At 41.0% G+C, this 14231-nt stretch overlaps 2 protein-coding genes across 4 annotated transcripts; one reads left to right on the top strand and one right to left on the bottom strand.

Moving 5' to 3' along the window:
* Nucleotides 1–1297: 1297 nt before the first annotated feature.
* Nucleotides 1298–6430, bottom strand: gfer (growth factor, augmenter of liver regeneration (ERV1 homolog, S. cerevisiae)). Of its 3 annotated transcripts, none has more exons than XR_016094455.1 (4): nucleotides 6150–6430; nucleotides 4465–4676; nucleotides 2970–4139; nucleotides 1298–2876 (listed from the first exon to the last, which is right to left on the bottom strand). XR_016094455.1 is itself a non-coding variant. In XM_088936995.1 (3 exons), exons 1-3 carry the CDS (start codon nucleotides 6342–6344, stop codon nucleotides 3977–3979), a joined length of 570 nt encoding a protein of 189 aa, XP_088793121.1. In that variant the 5' UTR covers nucleotides 6345–6430; the 3' UTR covers nucleotides 1298–3976. The 3 variants fall into 3 exon arrangements, 1 of the variants encoding a protein (XP_088793121.1); XR_016094454.1 differs by having other exon boundaries at nucleotides 1298–3127; nucleotides 3906–4139; XM_088936995.1 differs by having other exon boundaries at nucleotides 1298–4139.
* Nucleotides 6431–6750: 320 nt separating this feature from the next.
* drg2 (developmentally regulated GTP binding protein 2) lies at nucleotides 6751–13900 on the top strand. Its single transcript, XM_088936619.1, has 13 exons — nucleotides 6751–7115; nucleotides 7757–7917; nucleotides 8082–8171; nucleotides 8398–8458; nucleotides 8662–8752; nucleotides 8969–9041; nucleotides 9217–9307; nucleotides 10008–10105; nucleotides 10240–10316; nucleotides 10412–10500; nucleotides 11591–11649; nucleotides 13235–13288; nucleotides 13397–13900. Exons 1-13 carry the CDS (start codon nucleotides 7052–7054, stop codon nucleotides 13481–13483), a joined length of 1095 nt encoding a protein of 364 aa, XP_088792745.1. The 5' UTR covers nucleotides 6751–7051; the 3' UTR covers nucleotides 13484–13900.
* The last annotated feature ends 331 nt before the right edge of the window (nucleotides 13901–14231 follow it).

Genomic DNA, 14231 nt, shown 5'->3' with positions numbered 1-14231 from the left:
AGTCTTGAAATGAGGGCTGGAAGGATGGTCATAGCGGAATTGTGAAAGACGACCATTTGCTAAGCTCAATAGGAGTTACATTAAGTATGAGGCTGAAATTTCCAGTTACTAAATATAATTAAACAATATATTTACATATATTGTGCGTGGAGGGGTCTTCATCTTTTTCGCAGGATACTGGTTATATATTGACAGAAAATTGGATCAGTCTGTGACCTGCAATGCATTCCAAGGAAATGCTTGAACGTTTATTGACTGGTCGATTGATTTTCAGACACAGGGATTCCTGCTGTTAATACTGTAGCTGCGATTGCGTGGAGGTAATGCTTCATTATATATATATATGCCATTAATTACTTAATCATTGTTCATTATTATTGCATAAAAGCATTCATTCTGTAAACACTCGGTAATTCTGTTGTGAGAAAGTGACAATAATGTTGAATGAGATGCATATTATGCGCCGTTTTTGATGCATTTGGCTTATGTATGTTCGCATGCGTAATCTATATTTCCATCTCTTCAATGCAATGTGTAGGCATCATTATTGTAACCCTATAGGGCATTTGGCCTTGCAAACATGAGAATAGATAAGCAAAGGTTTATTCCATGCTGAAAAGAGCAGAAAAGAAACACGGTGTTTCCTTTCGGCCGAAACGTTGATTCCTTTCTTCTCTTTTCAGCATGGAATAAACCTTTACTTGTTCCTTTGCAGCCTATGCATGCTGACGCAGCTACTTACTTGAGGAGAGAGATCGTGATTATAAACAAGGTTCCTATCTGAGCTGAACAGTCTGCGATATAGCAAGAATTTTAAAACTGTCCTGAAAATAAACTAAATTTAACAGGCAAATTGAGCACTAAAACATTACTAAATTAATATTGCTCCACAATTTTAATTGTGGAGCCCAACAATTCCAGAGTTCTCAATTGATGTAATAAAACTGAAGCATGTATACATTTTTATTTTTACAGTTAGGGTTTCAAATGACGGGTAGATTCGGATGAAACCTTGTTTGCTTTCAAGATCAGGTTCCCTAAATAAGACTAATTTCTTCAACGTTTGTGCAACGTTTCCAGCTCATAGGTATCAAATTTAATTCACACCTGTAGTTTAAAGTTCTGGTTTTCACGAAGGACATAAGATAACTACACCCTCTATCGGTCAATGGAACTAATACTTCTTGAGTGATTTTTTTGTTTCACAAATTATTCAAAAAGTTCATTGTGTGATTTGGTTTAAAAGTGTATTTGTAACTCTTAAAGTATTTTGCTTTAGGATTTAAGAGAGCAAAAATACAGAGGACAATGTGACATTTTATTTAGTACCTTTAAGGACAGTTAGTTTCATTAACCACATCAATGCACATTACATATTAGGTTCACATCTAAACTGTACACTTTAAATACAAAACACACAAAAATGTCAATTTTATTTTTAAATACCAAACAGTATATTTCTGAGATGAGGGTATCTGCCATGCTGTAAAAAAATTCATAGTATATTACATAGATCATAGTTCTGTTATGATGCAATGAGGACGACACAGGGAGGGAGCAAAGGGCTTGTTTTAAATTGGACAAGGATATTTGGTGCTGTGTTTCAGAATTCAACATCGTTCATCTGCAAACATAAGGTGTATGTTATAGTTGAGAAAACAAATTGCCAACACTGGTGATGTTTCTAAAGCAAAAGAGGGACTTAAGATGTGCCTGTTGTGCATTTGAGATTTTTTTGTAATTGACAGGTTTTATCAGTATAATCACTCAAATTCCATGAACAGCATATCCTCAGCCATGAAGTCTGCTTCAGTGTTCAGTCTATGATCCTGCTGCTCAATCTGCCACAGTTGTTAATGTGCTTTTAAGTTTTCCTGAAGAAGGGCGCGGCTGTAATGAAATATAAGCTCTTATACTGATTACTGAACCCATCCACCCATTTTGTACACAGTTCGTCCAATTCTGGGTAGCAGAGCCTATCCCAGCAAGCAACAGGCACTGGGCAGGATACACCCTGGATGGGACACCAGTCCATCACAGGCCACACACTCATCCACCATGACCAATTTACCTCCCAGTATCTCTTTGGACTGTGGCAGTAACCACTGATTCAATACTGAAATACTGATTCACCTACTGGGATTCTGATGCATGATGAAAATATTTCAGCCCAAATTCTTCTCCGTTATGCAAAGATTTTTTTGTTGTTGTTGTTGTTCAGAGGAAGCTTCATCACAGAAGCTTGATAAAGGAGGGGGAATTCAGATGTTGCAGGGTGGGGCATTAGCACACCACAGCTGCTAGGGCTGATTAAGGACCCTTAAGACACACCGACTACCTCCCCGTGGGGACTGGGACGAGAGCGCAAGGTCGCGTTTTTCCTTCGTTTTATTTTGTCTTTCTTTTCGCCTGTCCCGCCGTGTACCTCCACCGGGACAAACCAGGTTGAGTTCTCTCGCGCTCCCTTTCCGCCCCCCCCAGGCCGGACCCCGTTAAGACAGGGTAAATCAGACCTGGACGCCCTCTTTTTGTGGGTTTTTTTTTTCGGTTTTCGCTAACCTCACAGCGGTGCCTCCGCCTCTTCAGAAGGGGCGTCGACTTTTACCGCCGCGGCTCCTCCCCCTCCATTGGAGACCCTTCCCTCAATGAAACTGCAGAGCTGTCGTCTACTACACACAACAGTGCTTCAAATCCACAGCCTCTTACAAAATGTCTCACATCCCTAAGATAATAATGGAAATAAAATCTCCCCCAGGTCCTGTTTAAGTCTTACCTTTTGTCAAGAGAAAATGTATAAAACATAACAGCTCCTGGGGGGATTTTATGTTCAGTGCAGAACTGTGAAGTTGGGAGTGGAACAAGGGACTTAAAATCACCTGAAAAGAAAAGAAACACAAGAACATGGCTAATACTTTGCAAACTCATACTTAAATTTATACGTCATCTATGACCAATATCAGTTTCACTACCTTGCAGTTGAAGAATGGGACTGGGTTCAAGTACAACCTGTAGTATCCGTGAAGCAGAGGTAGACTTGCACATTTCAAGTTAGTAACTCATTTTCTGAAGCGCACCTTTTGCAGGGAAGTTTATGAGCTGCCCCTGTTGGGTCATAGGGTATTTGCAACTATAAACAAAGATGGAAAATCATGTTATGTTACAGGAAGAAAGAATACTACATATATGTGTGTGTAAGTTGATCTCTTGATGTACTGTACTACCATAAGTGACTTGTGTTAAACAGAACAGAAAACCCTTCTATACGGCAGACTATTTGTCAGGAAATGGCTCTGTATCTGCAGAAACAATACCAGAAAACCAACGAAAACACAGCACAGCCATTTTGCACTTTCCACTGGTATTCACATACTTTGACATGATAAAGCTGCTGTGCTTTCTCTGGTTTTTAAGTTCTCTCAAGTATCATTGAAGATACTATTGCAGGGTGTTCCCCTGTTCTGTACAGTCACAATCCAGAACTGCTATAAGATTATAGGATTTAAAGACTTCTGTTGAGCCAAAGTAAGAGCATATTGCTATGCTACTACATTGTATGGTAAGTATTTGATCTGAAAACAAAGACACGTATTCAAATACTGGAATTACTTGTCCCAGGGATCAAAATCAGGCATTGAAGAGGTAACTGATTAGCTAAGGTTCATACGTAATTGCAGATGGTATTAGTGCTTTTTTTCCCCCCAATTAACAAGCTAGAACAATTGGTCGTTGCCTTATTTAGAGGAGAAATATTCACTCATTTGTCAAACGAATATCGCAGAGAGACGATGTCAATCGGAAACGGAGACCGTTTTTCTTTTCACAAGAGCCGGGTCAGCTCATAGGACAAAAACCGAAGGTCTCAGAGCTGAGGAAGGGAGGGGACCATCACGCGCTGGAATGCCTACTTCTGAAGGGCTGTGCACTTGCGGCAGCCTTCAGTCAAGGCTCAGGGTCTCCGTGCCCAACGGGGCTCGGTTCAGTCGCAGGATCCATCTTTCCAGCCATCTCGCCACCGTTCATCCACCTTCCCACAGTCAAACTCAGGCTTGCCCAAGCGGACGTTGATTTCGTTATGCAGGTGGCACATCCACTGAGACAGGTTGTGCCGGCTGCTCGTGTCCGGCTGATTAGATCTCAGTCTGCAATAGGAGGGAAGAATGACAGAGTAAGAATCACCCGTGTTTGTCAAAATATACCCTTGACTTAACAGTGCGAGGTGCTGCACACTTCTTAATCTCCCATCCTTGGTGCGTGTCTGATGAAATGTGTCATTCTTACAGTGCAACTTTTACATAATACCCCTGATCGTTTACATTAAGTAACACAGAGTCAATATTTTAAGTGACAAAAACAATCTAATATTTGTGTCGCAATATTACACGCCATCTTTCAAATCCTGTCTACAAACAGACGGCATCTGTTCCCAGATGTCAGCTATGCCAGGCGGAGGAGGCCATCCCGAACCTGGATCTCAAGTCCTCAGCGCACTCCTCGCAGGGGAAGAACTTGGAGAAGAGATTGACGAACTGCTTCATCTCCTGCTGCTGGCTGCTGCTGGGCGTGTCGGGGTAGTAGGCTGCCATGGTGTGAAGGAAGGACCAGGTGCTCCTGCCCAGCTCCTCCCGATCCAGGGGGCACTCCACAGGACGCTCCCTCTCCTCCTCCCCCCGGCTCTCCTGAAGAAAGACGACCGCATTAAAGGCATCATTTACATCGCCTGCCCTTTCTCCTCCTCCATTCCCTGGAGGTGTGATCAGTGCGGATTTCTTCAGTCTGAGAGTGTCAATATACCCTTCACCACACCAAGCCCATTACTGTGGATTCAGTATATGTGATAAACAGGGCAGATTGGTGGCACTGTGGCTAAGAGGTTGCCGGTTCGTATCCCGCGGCCGGCAGAGGAATCCTACTCCGATGGGCCCCTGAGCAAGGCTCTTAACCCCCAGCTGCTCCAGGGGTGCTGTATAAATGGCTGACCCTGCGCTCTGACCCCAAGCTTCTCTCCCTGTCTGTGTGTCTCATGGAGAGCAAGCTGGGGAAGCAAAAAGACAAATTCCTAATGCGAGAAATTGTATATGGCCAATAAAGTGATCTTATCTTTAACCTAGAACCACCAGTTCCTGCTTTACAGTGGCAAATTGATCATACTCTGTACAACAGCTCCACCTAGTGGGTGGGTTCCAACAGCCCCATATTAATGGCCTGGCTGCTATTCTGACTACTCATCTCAAAACCATCCACTTTCTAACCACTTTATCAATACTTTATCAGGGCTGCAGGGGAGCCAGACCCTATTCTGAGCTGAAGTGGCAGACTCAAAGGTCTATTCTCATTGTATACCACCTGCTCCTCAGAAGAATCAGCAGAATTTGTGTTAAGAACTGGACTGCAAGGACGAAAAATGCTTAAAATGATCTGGAGCTAGACTATTTTGTACCTTCCACGCGAGCAAGAAAACCTTAAACCTCAGAGTTTCCAGCTCTACATGTTGGAGGAAGACAGTGCAATTTAAAGGACAGTAATGTGCTCACGCAGAACACATCTGGTTAGGAGGTAAGGGGCTTTAGTACATCCAGTATTCACTAACCCATTTAGAGACAGCAGATATTCCAGTATGTAAACTTAATCCTGATGAAATAAAGGTAGGTAACAATATTTCAGCGTTTCAGACATAACTGCTCAAGCGTCCTAACCAAAGTTATGCACATGGGAGAAAGATTCCCTCGTGACGTTCCTAACCTGCAACACGTAAAAACTCCCGAGACCTAGAAGCAAAGGGCAAGCAGACGGCAGAAAAAAAGAAAGTCGTGAAACTTCAACATTTTCACGCGCCCCTGACAATGGGATTCAGTCTCCGTAGTGCAGAAAAATCTCAGCGACAACTCCATGTGCAAACCTGAAAACTGGTCGTGCTATTTTTATCGTAGGAAGTCCGCAATTCTGCAAAGACGCGTGAAAAGAAAACGTATTTTGCACAGAGTAAACTGTAAAGCTGATCAGTTTATCCCACAATGATACTAACACTGCAGTTAAGTAAGCAGATTTAAATAACACGATCCACGTGTATTATTAACTGACTTAAAAAAATTCTAAATCCAATGTCTTGACTCGGACAAGTGTAGCACTGAATTGAACCTCGTTTGCATCACCTGAAGCGTTGACTGTTTCCTCTGCTCTTTGATCCACGATTTAAAATCCATGCAAGCCCTGCAAGGTTTCTTTTTATGTTCACCCGTCTTTTCCGACGCTTTTTCAGAGGGGACAGCTGGAATCGCGAACGGGAAACCGGCGAGCCCGGCCACTGAAGGAGGGTCAGGCGCTCTCGGATCGCCGGTCGCAGCCATGTTCAAGGCGCAAAGGCTGCTGGGATGCGTTCTATCTTTGACATAATATGACAGACATGTCTCTTATATAACACATTATCTCTGGTCTGTACATATCCATTTAAAACAGAGACATTTCAACAAATACATTATTTTTATTTTATTTTAACTTTCCATCTTTTTATGTACATAAAATAGAATGTAACAACGTAATATTATTTGGTCATCTGAGTAAATTAAAAAAAATACTAACGCGAGCATGTTCTCTATTATTTCTCCAATATAGCTATATTTTCAAAAGATAATATATTGTGCTTTTAAAGGGGGTTCTATAACACGTTACCTGCCCTGAGAGTTGAAAGACTTTCAACTCAAAATACTCTGGAACTAAATTCTCTCGCTAGTGGGTTTGGTTGCACTCCGAACTATTCTACGGTGGCTCCCTTTTCCGGAGGGAGTAATTTTCTTGTGCATGCACTTTGTGTAGGGAAGTGTAGAAGTAATATTATTGTCTCCTTATTGACAGTTTTTCATTTATTTTCAAAATATATATTAAAAACCGTGTTTAATTATTCAGGCCGCTTTATGGCTTGCAAAATGTTGCAAATGCTAAACGTTCTTTTGTGAAATTCGAGCCTAGTTTTGCGGACAGGACACGTTGTGCGTGACACAGCTACATGTCTTTTTAATTTCCAAGTATTCTATAAAAGGACACCTCGGAGTTAAAAATGGGAATCCTCGAAAAAATATCAGACATCGAAAAAGAAATTGCACGAACCCAGAAAAACAAAGGTAAGTTAGGTGATTTATGTTAGCCTTTAATGCAGGGATAGCCATAAAAACGTGAGAAAAGATACAGACGAATACAGGCTAGCCATGCTGGCCGTTTAGTAGTTATTCGTGAATTGTTCCAGTCATTTCTCCCAGCTGTTTCCTGGAAGAATCCAGGTTATCCGTTTCAACAAGATGTCTGGGTAGCTTGTTCCATACTCCCACGACCCTTTGGGTAAAGCAGTGCCTTGTGTTCTCAGTTTTAAATGTACGTCTACGTAGTGTCCATTTGTGCTGTCTGATAAGAACATAATTAATAATTGTACATTATTAATAAGTCTTGCAGGATTGGTCCTTAATTGCTTCATGAACCAGGGTGCTGAAGAACATTGATAATTAAGGATGATCTACAGCAAAGACTTGTAATGGGATGGAAGTAACAAGTTGATAACCCCTGCTTTAGTGTTGCTTTTACAGTTTTAATGGGGGATTGGCATGACGCAGAGAAATCAACAAAAATATTATAGTAGAGGGTAATTGTGCAGCAACATCAAATGAGTTTGTTTTCTGCAACACCAGTTTCGAAACATGTTAGTTACTTTTTTTAGGATATAAGGTATAGATTTCCTTGACACTACGTTGTTGTTTTTTTGCGTTTGCAGCAACCGAGTACCATCTGGGTTTGCTGAAGGCTAAGTTGGCAAAGTACAGAGCCCAGCTGTTAGAACCTTCCAAGTCAGCTGGCGCTAAAGGCGAAGGCTTCGATGTGATGAAATCGGGCGATGCCAGGGTGGCACTGATTGGTTTCCCATCCGTGGGTAAGGTAAGGCACCTACTTTCTGCCAAAGTGCTAGTTTTTACTATGCCTATGTGAAGGAAAGGTTTATAATGCGTGTCGGAATTGGCGTACAAAGGTATTACGCCATAGGTTGTTTGGGGAACTTCCTAAACTTCTGATTGAGGCGATGTGATGTTTCTATTTCGTAGTCCACCTTCCTCAGCCTTATGACATCGACAGCGAGTGAGGCCGCCTCCTATGAATTCACGACCTTGACCTGTATCCCTGGAGTTATTGAGGTATGGTTGTCTTGCTTTCCTTCTTTGAAAAGAGTGCACATGCTTTCAGAAAAGGGGCTTTTAATTTGTTTGCCATCCAGGTCAATTCCATGGCAATATGAATCCACCAATATTTTTAGAAGTATTCTGTTTGGGTTTTTTTTCATTTGTTTTGTAAAAGGAAAAACCTCAAAAGGTTTTTTTTGCACGACACTGGTTAACAGGTGATGTGGATTTTTTCTTGCAGTATAAAGGTGCCAACATCCAGCTGTTGGATTTACCTGGGATCATTGAAGGGGCAGCACAAGGTAATTTAACTGGAAGTGATAGCTTTGTGGTGTCTTACAGTTTAGGAAGATTTTAATTAATAAGACATCTCATTCGCAACGTGATGACCCTGGTGTGTTTTCAGTGCTGAGCTAGCTTCTCAGTGAGCTGCCATTTTGCTGGGCTGTAGGTGTAACTGGTGCTAGCATGGCCTTTATCAGTGTGTGGGTGCTGGTCTTTGCAGGGAAGGGTAGAGGAAGACAAGTTATTGCTGTTGCCCGAACCGCAGATGTTGTCATAATGATGCTGGATGCCACAAAAGGGGATGTTCAGAGGTTAGTGATCTGCTTTTTAAATTTTATAAACAAGTAGAGTGCAATCAGCTTAAAGTAAACACTTCGTAATAGATTAAATTATTTATGCGTCATATGAAAAACCTCCAGTTTAGTTAAAAGCAAGTATGCTGTGTCCCTGAAAAACAGTTTATTTAAAATGTCTTCCTATGTTTAAATGCAGTCCTTGAATGTAATCTTTTATATTTTTTTTTACAGGGGGCTTCTGGAAAAGGAGTTGGAATCTGTTGGAATTAGGCTCAACATGTCAAAGCCTAATATATATTTCAAGGTATTATCTGGGGTTAACTTATTAACAGATCAGCAATAAAGCAAATGTTAGTGTAAATGAGAAATAGCCACAAAATGTTTAAAATGTATAACATGTTTGATTATAATAAGTTTAAATGAAGCCTTATATCTGAATTTTCTTGGAGCGATATTGATTTGTAATTTTTTTTTTTCAGCCCAAGAAGGGTGGAGGCATCTCCTACAACTCCACAGTCCCCCTTACCCACTGCTCTGAAAAACTAGTGCAACTTATTCTTCATGAATACAGTATCCTTTAATGTCAACCTAAAAAATCAGCTTGTTTTCGGGTTGTGATAGCGTGCTTTAATGTATCTTACCCTACCGGTGTGCTTTTTGCTCCAGAACAACAGGAACTATAAGGTACAGGGTGATTTACATGTCTTCTCTTTCAAGAGATCGTTTATAGAAACATTACACTGTTCATTAAACCTTTGCTTATCAATTTTTTTATTAATAGCGGTTGTTAGTTTATGGTCTCTTTTTAAAAGAAGATGTTTTTTTTTTATAATAGAACCAGAACAAATAGAATAAAGAATGACCATAACACCAGAGCCACCTTCAGCAATGCAGGAGTATAGACTAGGTATAGGAAAACAAAATGGTAGCCTGCGCATATTGTATCCCACTCTAGATACATTAAAACTGTGTAGTCATTTCATACAGGAGCATCAATAAGGTTTAAAATTGTTTTAGTGACATTTCGGAATGAGTATTATGACTTCCCAATGTCTGTGTTGTTTCCTCTCCTTTGGGAAAAAAACATTCACATTGCTTATAACCAATTTAGATTACCTAATATGGTGCAGTATGACAAACTGCCGTGTATAACACTGAGAAGTAACTTGTGTGTTTCATTGAAATAATCAAGATATTAAGATATCAATCTAAAAATATGAAATATGTTTATGCATGTTATAAACATTTTCTTTAAAAAACATCCTCACAGAAATCTTTAATGCAGAGGTTTTGTTTAGAGAAGACTGTACTTCAGATGAGTTCATCGATGTAATTGTGGGAAACAGAGTATATATGCCATGCTTATACGTAAGTATAAAACGGTGCTGAGTGGGTTTTTTTTATCTAAAGGGTGCAAACTGACAACAAAAAAATAAGTTGACTCTCATTTTTGGACTTTAGAGAAATTTCTTGTAAAAAAGTGTAGACCTTTGTTTTTGCAGGTGTACAATAAAATTGACCAAATCTCGATGGAAGAGGTAGACCGTTTGGCCAAACGACCCAATAGCGTGGTCATTAGGTAAATATCCTGTGGCCATTTTTCTTGTTTCAGAAAAGAACAGTGGCATTGTTGCCCTTTTTCATGTTTGCTGATAAGCCAATGTTTTTTTTCAGCTGTGGGATGAAGCTTAATCTAGATTACCTTCTTGAGACACTTTGGGAGTACCTGGCCCTCATCTGCATCTACACTAAGAAAAGAGGAGGTATTCTTAGCTCACTAAAACATCTGTTCAGTAGACACAGAAGTTAACAGTGAATGTCCTAACTATTTTGTCCACTGCAATAACTAATTTTGATTCTCTTACTGTGGTGGTTTTAGAAGGCATCAGTGTTTTCAGGCAATTATATAGGCTTCCCTTTCTCTACTAAAAATGTACTTTTTATATAATACGTTTATTCTGCCATGTTGAAGACTAAGAAGAAGATAAAATAGCCCGTTGCTCATTTAGATGACGAAACAGCATAGTTTTGTTGTATAAAATGTCGTTAGTGACCTATTCTTCATCAGAGATCGGGTTACTTAATGAATTGTCGGACGCTTCATTTTAAAAAAAAATTATAATTGCGGATTATTTTGTTGCAGACACCCGATTTTTGTTGTAGCCAATTGTGTGTTTTTAACGTATTGGCTTACAGCTATAAACCTGGCTACAACACACAGGGGAGAGGGGGGAAACATAGGCAGACTCCCCTGACTCTGCCCACCTACAGTCCCTCTCCCTTTTTACCACTTCGCACACAGCACTGCCCCAGCACTGCAGGAGGCTGAGCTCTGAATGGAGGAGAAATATACCCCTTGGACTGCAGGGGTCTCTCAAAGCCCTTATCTGACTAATCCCACCCCAGGGGGCTTTACCAGCTGTGCCTTGTTGCTTTTGGAATCCTGGACACAGTTTTCTAGGGAAAACCCAGTCTCGGCCTGTGCTTGGGTGGAACATCTTGAGGTTTCCGGTTTTAAAGAAAGCGTGGACTCTTTTGTTTGCCATGCTTGGAGAGTTTTTGTTTTGGCTGCTTCGTCCATTAAAACACCAGCAAATAAATTCCTAGATTTTCTTGTGTCCTCTTTCACAGTATGTGTGAAGTTTATATCCTTGTGAATTTTTACAGTGCAGCTTTAATGACATGTATTCCTGTGTCATTATACGTATCTATAATCAAAAGAAAAACCTGTCGGTGAATAGAGCTAGTGCTGGTGATGATGTAATCACCGTTGAACCTTTTTTGGCGTGGGTGCAGTCCGATATTAACCTTTCTCATGATTAAAAACCAAATCCATTCATGTGTTGTTTCTAGAGAGGCCAGATTTCACAGATGCAATTATCATGAGGAGAGGAGCTAGTGTCGAACATGTGGTAAGCAGATATTTCAAGTCTTTTTCCTTCTGCCTTGATGCATTTAAAATAAAAGTAAACAGTTTTATTTTTCCTTCAAGGAAAGCACAGGACCAAGGAGTAGTGTTTTCTGTTCTCACTGTTTGTTTTTTTGTTGTCACAAGTCCCTGGAAACGTGATTCCTTTTCCCAGTCAAAACTGAAAAACAACCGCTGTTTGCCAGAGAAAACAAGCTGCGTTTCACTTCACACTTCAGCCACTGTGTATTTTCCCAAATGAGTCTCTTGGGTATAGTTTACAGCCCTTATAGCTCAGTTTTCGGTGCCACAGTTTACCAGCTGATATATAATCTGGTTGTGCGTTTTTTAACCTGTTGTCGAGCAAGCTATCCAGGGAATATTCATTTTCAACTTAATGGAGATGTTTGTGGTGTATATTTACAACTACATTGTTTAAGATAATTGTGGTTAATAATAAAACGTTCTGTTTCCAGGGGACAATGGCTAATTATTGTTAAAGTGGGATGTAGTGAAGAGACAGTAGCTGATAATTGCCTCTTAATGGATGGTTTGTCACTGTGAAATAAACCTGGAAAAAGCAAAACCCTGAGCACAAAGTAGTATTTTGTGCCATCTCCCGGGTAGAATGAAGAATAATAGTCCTTTCAGTAGTGATCTGGCAAAATCATTGTGCGCCGACATAGTCTGTAGGTGGCCAGCGCTGTGGATTTCAAGCTGGTGTCCAGTACAGTTTAAAAGGTTTAATTCAGGGTTTCATATGAGCTCATGTGACTGGACTTATTGAAGAACTGAAATTGTTCTTGGGGTTAAGTAGCTCAATGAGTATATGTGCTTGCCTGAGTGCTTGTTGAGCTCTGTGATTGTGGGTTCAAGCCCGAGTCTTATCACTGGTTGTCTTGAGACAGAGATTCCCCAAACGGTAGCACACAATTGGCTGAACAACCCCAAGGGTAGGCTGCGATTAGTTGGCCAGGGTTGTCTCAGCTCTCAGCAGCACAGAGACCCCTGCAGCCTGCTGAGTTCTTGAGGGCTTGCAGCACTGTAGGGGAGTGGTGCATCTATCCTCATTGCAGAGCTGAGCCCTCGGTACAGGGCTATGCTGCCTGTGACGTGTCATGAATTGTCGGACGCTTAATTTAAAAGAAAATTATAATTGCGGATTATTTTGTTGCAGACACCCGATTTTTGTTGTAGCCTATTTTGCGTGTTTTTAACATATTGGCTTACAGCTATAAATCTGGCTACAACACACAGGGGAGAGGGGGGAAACGTAGGCAGACTCCCCTGACTCTGCCCACCTACACTCCCTCTCCCTTTTTACCACTTCGCACACAGCACTGCCCCAGCACTGCAGGAGGCTGAGCTCTGTCAAGGTCAAAGGTGTGGGTGTCAGAGGAGCATTTCTGGCCTTCAATACTCTCTCCTGTGGGACTTTGTAGAGATCGCAATTGAGAGCCGAGATAGACGGCTTTTTCAGAAGGAGTTGTTTTAACAGAACTTATTAGAGATTCTAATTTTCTAAAAAAGATTTTAAAAAATATGCATAACTTGAAGAGTACAGTTTAATTCCTTTTCTTATCTTTCAGTGCCATCGGATTCATAGAACACTAGCTAGCCAGTTCAAGTATGCGCTGGTGTGGGTAAGTATGTCAGCTTTGTAGGCACATTGATTCACGCCTGCTTTTTCAATAAGAAGTGGAGTAGCTGTTCGTCTTGATAATGTGAATGTTTTTTCTTCATGTCTTTAGGGAACAAGCACAAAGTACAGCCCTCAGAGAGTTGGGCTCACACATGTCATGGAACATGAAGATGTCATCCAGATTGTAAAGAAATAAAATATAACAGCCTGTGTTTTGAGCAATAACCATGTGGCCAGATGCAGCATAAAGAAACCTTGAAAAAATTATCCTTGGGACACTTCAGTGTCAGGAAATAAAGATGTGCATCTATTTACAGCATTTATAGAAAACCTACCTAGCAGGTTCTTATTTTGTGTAACCGTTAAAGATCATATACAATCATGCTCTCCGCAGAACAGGTCCTCCTTAGATCTTCAGTCAGGTGGTTCCAGTAATGTTATCTATGCTTATGCATCAAATGCAAATAAAACTCAAAAAGAACGTCGCCATGAAAAATGTTCACATCTTTTTAACTGCAGTTACTGAATTTTGCAGCTGTTTTTACTGGATGTAATGTCTGATTATTGACCTGGCAAGACATCTGGAACATGGAAGAATAAAAGATCAAATTTCTGCTTTGCTCAGTTCATGAAGTTCTGCTCACATTAACCCGCCTCTGTACATGGGAGCTGGCAGACATTCCTAAATTCACACTGGGGGAGGTCAGCAAGTCTAGAGCATGAGCTCTCCTTCTGTCAGGTGGGAGATTCAGGTGTCAACATGAACAAATACGGGCACAGCTGGCAACCAGACTAGAGGTGGCCAATGGGAATCCAGACCAGCTTCCCCAGGCCCCTTATGTTACCCCTTTGTCAGGTCAGGAGAGGTGTGGTAAAGGCAGCAAAGGACAAAGGGATCTTCTGCTTGCATTTTCCAGTCATTTGCGGTTGCGATCTTAAGAGGC

The sequence above is a fragment of the Atractosteus spatula genome, chromosome 18, assembly GCF_055471065.1.
Source record: "Atractosteus spatula isolate fAtrSpa1 chromosome 18, fAtrSpa1.hap1, whole genome shotgun sequence".
Taxonomy (NCBI): domain Eukaryota; kingdom Metazoa; phylum Chordata; class Actinopteri; order Semionotiformes; family Lepisosteidae; genus Atractosteus; species Atractosteus spatula.
The sequence above is the reverse complement of the archived record's forward strand: the minus strand, read 5'-3'. Positions and strand labels throughout refer to the sequence as shown.